Source organism: Coffea eugenioides, chromosome 3, assembly GCF_003713205.1.
Source record: "Coffea eugenioides isolate CCC68of chromosome 3, Ceug_1.0, whole genome shotgun sequence".
In the NCBI taxonomy this organism is placed as follows: domain Eukaryota; kingdom Viridiplantae; phylum Streptophyta; class Magnoliopsida; order Gentianales; family Rubiaceae; genus Coffea; species Coffea eugenioides.
In genome coordinates this window covers 5971588-5979517 of record NC_040037.1, presented here as the reverse complement: position 1 = coordinate 5979517, position 7930 = coordinate 5971588, and the positions used below count along the sequence as shown (strand labels likewise).

The following is a 7930-nucleotide window of genomic DNA, read 5'->3' as shown; positions in this document are numbered from 1 at the left end:
TCAATTTCAGCAGGGGACCACAGGGATAAGAAGCTTTAGTCATTGTTGGCTTTAAAAAGGAGACAAACGTACAGAGAACTCTTATCAATCAATAGTTTTAGTTTAGGCTTTTAGCATAGTTTTAGTTTTTCTTCTCTTAGCTCTTTCGCATGGTTGTTCTCCATTAATGGAGGACTAACCTCTTAATTCTAGTCAAGGGGACAACTGAAGACTTGGTTCAACAATTACTGTGAGATCGAATCTGTTTTAATTATTTTCTTCATTTATTGGTATTTATATGTTCCTTGATTTTAATTGCTATGGCCTTGTGTATGATTGATTAGTGCGCAATAATTAATTATTCATATAGGCTATTTTTGCTAAATAGGGGTAATTGAATCCGTAATTGTTCGTTATCTCTACCTCAGTAGCAACTGGCGTAATTGGGTTTATGTCAGGGGAGCATATGATCTAGTTTAAACAAACCCTCGTAGCGTGTTTGTTGGTTAGGATTGGGCCTTTCTAATTATTAATGCAATCGAGAAATTAAATCCTACGGTCGTACCTAGGGTTATTTTTGGGTTAGAGAAATAGCTAACGGTCGTACCTTAGCTATCAAGAAATTAAGGAAGGGTTGGTTGTTTATCGCGTGCATGACAACTATAACTAATCTATTACTAAATGTTGGAATTATTTCTGCATCAATGATCAGTGCATGAACCATTTCTGAAGTGTACCCTTGGCTAGAGTTTTCCCTTAATTATTCCTCTTAATCAATTATTTTCTGCAGTTAATTTATTTAGTTAGCATTTAATCCAAAACCCCCCATACTTTGGACTCTAGAAGAAACGAATTATCCCCAGTCCCTGTGGATTCGACCCTACTCACCGCTATATACAAAATCTGTATTTTTCTCGAGTAGGAATTTATTATTGTACAGGTTCGGCACCTGTCAGGGAACTTAATGTTTTTGAGTTCGAGCTCGAACTCGAGATCGACTTAATTAGCTCGAGTTCGTATTCGAGCCGCTCGCGATCGGTTCGATTCGTGAACACCCCTACCTTCAATACTGAAGAAGGTATTGCCGAAATTTAAATCATTTGAATTCTTAGCACGTGTGAAAATAAGTGCAAGTCTCAAGGTGCGACAAATATTTTGGGACAGGTGCCAATCCCAACTGACTAGCATAGCATACTTTTTTTTTTTGTCGAAAAAGATAAGATTCTTATAATTTAATCTAACCTAATCTAAGAGAATGGGAGAGGGGAACTCAGATGTGAGTACAGACTCCGTCGAAGAAAGCTAATTAAGACCGCCACATATAGTAGCACATTTGTGCCATCCTGTCTTCAACTGAATCAAGGACTTGAAATCAGTACCGTTCAGGGACTACGTCCAAAACCCGAACTAGTTTCAAACTGAATCAAGGACTTTTAAAAGTCAATAATGTTCCGAGGAATAAGTCAAACCCGAACTATCCAACTCCACCTTAGAAACAACTGTGAAATTTGAGCCAATTCATCAAAGTCGAACGTCAAAGCACGAGGAACAATTTGCAAAAACACAAGACAGAAGAAATCATGTGGCACGCCCGCATTCACAGGGCTGATTAAGCAATCAACGTGCACAAAAGAAACAAACAACTTGAACGTGGAATCTGGAAATCCTAAGAGATCAGCCTATCAAACTTGATGCTTGGCCAATCCACGAACCTAAGCCAATATTATGCAGATATCGACTTGTTGATTTAAAGAGCGTGCCATAATCTCTTTGTTGAAGTTGTTTATAAACTCTGCCAATTACCTGACCTGTCAAGGACTGCTGTTCATCCTGCTCTGAAGCAAATCAAGGACTTTTAACAAGCTCATTGTTCAAGGAACCGATAACGAAGGTAAGTCAAGACCTGAGCTCTTGAATTTGACCTTAGAAAGGACTGTGAAGCTTGAGCCGTTCATCAACGCGAGTCTAAGTCCATAACTTGCACCAAATGCAAAATAAGAAAAATCTTCAGCGAAATAAACTTCTAAAATAGGAACACAAAAGGACTGATGTGGCATATTATATCAACTAGGCCGATTGAATAATCAGTGTAAAGCCAACATAAGAAACAACATGAATTTGGGAAATCCTACAAGAATTAGCCTAGGATCTAACAATTGAAATGAACATAAAAAGTCTGAAAATACTAAAGCTAGCTTAAGAAAATCTGATCTAAGCTGAAATCATTTAGTGCTATATTTACTTCTCTTTCTCAGTACTCAAACTAGGAGTTAATGGCAGTTGTTGAAGTTGAGTTTTTTGTCAGTAACAGGATGAAAAAAGGGCCGCCCTAGTATGATTGTATCCCTCCCTCGCAGAGCGACAAAAAAGGGCCAAAAAATAAAAAACAAAGATATAAAAGAAAAAAAAAAAAAGAGAGATAAAACACACACATTCTTCGACAATGAAAGTTTTGGTCTGAATCTCATTCACGCTTTATATACTTATGTTGATAATGATGGAGCAAAAAAGCAAAATTAGTCCACCAGACCATAAAGAACATAATACTAGAATGCAAGTGCAAAACAGAAACTTCTTAACAGGGGGTGTCTTCATTTGCTTGCGTCTTTATATTTGAAAGACGTACACACTTCAGAAGTCAGAAAATGCATGAAGATCACCTCTGTTCAAGTTAGGTATCCTAAATCCACCAGAGAAAGATCTCCGCCACCTCCCCGCTTCCTCTCCCCTCCCCCGCCAAAAGAAAAAGAATTGATAAAAACAACCCCTTACAAAGATTTGAGGGCATTTCGAACAAGCATATCAATCGAAAATAACAGTAACGTAATTGTCATTTAAACTTTTGTGGTGGAAAAAATTTGCTAGGACCTCACAAAAAAGTTAAAAATTTTGTTTTACTGCCAGAATAGCAGAGATTGACCACATCTTAGCCTGAAGTTTTACAGAAAAATGTGGGAAGAAAAACAAATATGTCACCTGTAAAATCTCTCCAAGGTTATGACAATTGCTACTTGTACTTGTGTATGAAAAGCCAACACCTATAGAAAATCTTAGAAGTAAAAATTTGGTTTCTGTATCATATTGGACATGGAACATATGAATCAACAGATTCATTATGGATTCGATTGTTCTATGTTTTTCACTGAATTGCATCTTTAGAGTCGAAGTTGTCTTGTGAATGGCGACATGTTATGAGTACACTAAAAAGCTTTTCGATGAACAGGAATTCCTTATAATTCACATGAGTCAGACATCAAACACGGTTTCCACAAGTAAGGATTAAATTGACAGGCTTGGCCTTCTGTGATAACAAAGAAATTTCCTAACTCATGTATTGCTCCATGCCCAACAGACAAACATCCAGCACCTGAAATCTTAACCTTTTATACAGCTTACTGGAAAGCAAGCTATGAAAGCCTGAATTAACTTGTATTATGCATGGCTTCATGCATTACAAGTGGAAAGAAAAAGGTAAGTTCCACTCAATGATTATAAGTAGGACAACTGTAATCTACACTAGTACTACTAAGAGCTTGATAACCTTTGTAACATTGGTTCAAGTTAAAACAATAAAAATAGTTAAAATTGGACCATTCCTCTCCTTTCATTAGTGCATGCAAACTGCCGTGAACACTACTCATCTTTGATGCAGCTTTAAAGTTTCTCTGAATATCTTCTCCCGACATCAGCTGCCCAACTTTGCAAGGTAGAGGAATGTCTTCAGTTTTTTGAGAAGGCCCATTAACAGGGAAAAGGGCATGAAATCCAAAAAAACAAAATGCAGGAAGCTGCTATTTCTTGGAAGCTGATCGGCAGATACGAGTAAACAATCAATTATCAACAGCCGGTTTTAATGGCAGTAGCATGCTTGACTTTTGCCAAATATTTTTTTACCTCAGTGAAGCTCTTGTCCTGCCACCTGAAGCCCATGTCTGCATGCTAGGGGAACAATCTTTTGTTTTTGAGAAGGCCTACAATAAAACCCCAAGTTACATGATAGCACAAAGAAAAGTATGCATCAACATAATCAAGTCAAAAGGGCAAAAATCCATTGCTCTGCTGCTAATTCATTTGAAGGGTGTGGTAAATCAATTACCAGCACATTCTAATGACAGGTACATGCTGGAATTTACGAAAATCCTCCTGACTCTCATAAAGCCGGTCAATGAACTCTGGAGACATCTGTGCAACAGTCAATTCCCGGAGACTCGTGAGGAAATTGAGTCCTTCAGGCAGATTCTTTAGGCGCTCGCATTCTTCCAGCGCTAAAGTAGAAAGCTTGGGCATGCCCCCTCTTTTAACCGTCAAATTCTCCAAGTTTCGCAAGTTCGAGATGGATAAATATTTGAGTTGCGGCATACCCATGCCTGAACAGGTCATGTGCTTCCCCAGAAAGGCATTGTTGTGCAATGCAAGGACCCACAAGTTAGGAAGCTTTTCCAATTTTTCCATCGGATCATCATCAAGCAAAGACCCAATTAAAGAAATTTCAGTGAGGCTATGAGAAATTCTCAGAGGCAACTTGCCTATATGACCTTCTATTTGCAAAAGGTGAAGATTGGCACACTGCAATAATTTGTGAGTAACAACATGGTTACCAGAGTCATGTGTTCTGACAATGAGTGAAGAAAAGCGTAAGCAGTTTAAGCTTGTTTCCATGCAGTTAATTACCACCTCCAGGTCCTCAAAATTCACATCCATGGTAGCAACAAGCTTCCGAAGCTTTGTTAATTTAAACAGATCTTTCACTCTACACTGCCTCGAATCGAAGTTAACAAGTGTTTCCAGCTTTGTCAACCCATCCAATTGCAATTTGCCACCCTCGACGACCTGATAGCTACGAGGCAAAAAAAGATGCCTCAATCTGCTCAGTTTCTGCAGCTCACTGGGTATGAGCATCCTAATCCAAGTGCCTTCCCCTAAGTCGAGAGTTTCCAAGTTCAACAAGCTGCCAATAGTTGGAGGCAAACGCGTGATATTACAGTCTCTAATGCTCAAGTATCTCAAGCGGAATAGCTTTTCAATCCCAGTGGGCATCCTAATGACATCAAAGTTAAAACCACTGAAAAATAAAACTCGAAGCCGTTTAAGGTTGGTAAGATCTGATAATACTTTAGGTAAATCTCTCATACTCAAGAACCGACGCGGAAATAACTCCAGTGTCGCTGAGGGAAACCTCAATACTTTGTAGTTAAAACCAGAGAGAAATAACCCCCTAAGCCTCGAGAGGTCCTTCACTTCTGATAACATGTGCGGCGATAAGATACATCCATGATCATCAGATGTGGACTGTATTGAGATGGACCGAAGCTGTTTAATGGTATTCCAATTGTGGGGAACCACACACCCGTCTTCAAAAGACAACGCAAGTCTATGTATTCTGGTAGTTAAAATGGGGGAAGAAGAAGCTAGACCGGTGTCATTTGTGTGTCTGAAGCTTATGGAGTCACAGAAGTTCTGCTCCTCTGCCTTCAGTAAGCACAAGTCTCGCAACAGGTCATGAACACGGCAGGTTCTCAAACTCCTAAATGGTGAGGATTCTTTTTTCTGCACCAACACCAGATTTCTGGCCACCAGTTCATTCAGATACTGCTGTGCGATGTCCTCCATTGACTGTTGGCTTGACCCATGGGTTGACGATATAAAGCCTTCAGCCAGCCACAATCGGCATAAACTCCCTACATCCATCTCAAAACCCTCAGGGAACACAGCCGTGTAGAGAAAGCATGGCTTCAAATACTCTGGTAAAAAGTGGTATGACAAAGCCAAAGTCTGGTTTACTTTTGCAGAGACTTGAGAACCTTGATCAATGGTTTGATAGGAGACAATACTGCGGTGAACCGCCTTCCACTGGTGCGGTGTAGGATTTGACGCCAACAACCCTGCCATCACCCTGATGGCTAGTGGCAAGCCTTGGCAGCGATCTACTAAATCCTCCGCAATCTCTCGCAGTTCCGCATCAACCTTAGGATCTGAGCAATTAAATAGAAGCAAGTAGTAGAAAGATAAGCGTCTGAGCATGATCAAACCCCTCGAGCTGCCAATAATAGATATGAAAAAGATGAAAGGAAAAAGTAGCAAATACTCCTGCTAGTATTGATGCAATGCAGACGCAAAAGACTTAATAATGCATGATAAGACCAGAAAAGGGGAGGAAGAGAAAGGATACATGAATGACACCCCATGGAGAAGTACGAATTGGCAGGGAAAGGAACTAGGAAAATTGATTATTGCTCAATTTTGGGGAGAGAAGGAAGTAGGTGGAGAGGAGCCTACTAGGAGGAAAGGGGAGGGTTCGAGTGATTGAACGCCGGAGACATAAGTTTCAGTTCCTTTGGTTTGCAATTTGTGAACTTCAAAGTAAAATTAAAAAAAAATCCCAATGGGAAGAGGGAAGAGGGAAGAGGGGGGGAATGATGCCTTTACCAGAAGAAGAGTGACCTCTGATAGCCGTCTTGCGGAGAAGCTCCCAGCCTTCGTCTGGGTTAAGAAACCTCATCCGGTGAACGAATCCTTTGTCGTCGGCAGATGAAGAAGCAATCTTGTCCGCAACTCCGTCGTCCCGAGTGGTGAGCAGCACTCTGCTGGCGGTTGGTTCTCGGGACGGAAGTGCAATGCGGAGGCACTCCCAAGCATCGGCAGACCAGACATCATCCAAAACAATCAAGAATCTCTTGGACTGCAGGAACTCGTAAAGCTTCTGAGCCAAGTCCAAGTCTGAAAATGGGGCCATGTCATCCCTCGCTCGGCAGACATGTTGCAGCAGCAAATCTTCCAAAATTCTTCTGGTGCGGAAGTCCTTCCCCACCGTAGCCCAGGCAAAGCAATCAAAATGGCGGCGGACGGAGGAGTCCCCATATACCTTTTGGGCGAGAGTTGTCTTGCCGATTCCACCCATTCCGTATATCCCAATAATTTTGAAGGCGTCACCAGTAGCCAGCAAGCTAGAAATCACCTCCCTCCGCTCGTCTTCCCTGCCAACAACGACGAAATCATCTTCTTGGTCCTCCGAACAAATGGCGTCAACATCCAAGTGGTCGTCTGATTCAACAGGAGGGGAAGGTGATTTCCAAGCATGATCCATCTTGCAAACATTATCATCAACTAAATCATCTCCTTCCCGTTGACCGGGGAGGGCAGGAACAGCTTTGGCCATTCCGTCTCGATAACGAGCAGCGGCTCTCGCTAATAATCGACCGTTGACGAGGCGGATCCGTTGAGTCAGATCAACTAACTCCTCCTCCTTGGTCATTCTGGGCATTACCCACTCCAACCACAACTTCTTAAACAGCCACCATTTCTCCAAGCCACCTAATTCCGCTGTTTCTCCAAACTTGAGCCCATCATAGATCAGCTTGTCAACCAGATCCTCCGTTTCGTACACCAGTTCTTCCACGTCTCCATCCCAGTTGCACAGCGACGGCCACTGCTGCTCCGGCGACCTCCTCAGCAACCGACCCATCTGCTGCAGCTCTGACCCCAGGCCCTCCAATCCTTCGCCGCTTACCACACCGGACAGCAACTCAGATTCCTTCATCATCAAGTCTACCACTCGATACACAATTTCCGCCATCCACGCATGCGCTCCAGCCATCCACAGGTACGATCTCCTTGATCCAGCAATCTGCTGCTGCCTTCTGCTTGGGCTATCTCTACCTTATCCTTAATTAAAGAGGAGTTGCAGTGCAGCTACAAATCTTTTTTAACTTTCTTCTGGCAAAACAAGAAATGGAACCTGCAAGCATGAATACATACTGCGGCGAACTGAAAAAAAGAAAATGCGTGTGACCGAATGGGACCCACCTAATTTGCATAGGACCCACCTAACTACATGTCATCGATGATGTCACCTGCGGTATGTCATTTAGAAACCGCAGGGTAATTTGTCCAAATGACATATTTGCCCTTAGGAGTCAATAGGCATATAATCAATTTAGGTGTAGGACCCAGG

At 41.8% G+C, this 7930-nt stretch overlaps 1 protein-coding gene across 2 annotated transcripts; it reads right to left on the bottom strand.

Moving 5' to 3' along the window:
• Positions 1–3283: 3283 nt before the first annotated feature.
• LOC113767061 (probable disease resistance RPP8-like protein 2) lies at positions 3284–7675 on the bottom strand. 2 transcript variants are annotated; one of them, XM_027311232.1, is made up of 4 exons: positions 6406–7675; positions 4076–5951; positions 3874–3950; positions 3284–3784 (listed from the first exon to the last, which is right to left on the bottom strand). In XM_027311232.1, exons 1-3 carry the CDS (start codon positions 7571–7573, stop codon positions 3875–3877), a joined length of 3120 nt encoding a protein of 1039 aa, XP_027167033.1. In that variant the 5' UTR covers positions 7574–7675; the 3' UTR covers positions 3284–3784; position 3874. The 2 variants fall into 2 exon arrangements, with proteins under 2 accessions (XP_027167033.1, XP_027167034.1); XM_027311233.1 differs by having other exon boundaries at positions 3284–3697.
• Positions 7676–7930: the final 255 nt, after the last annotated feature.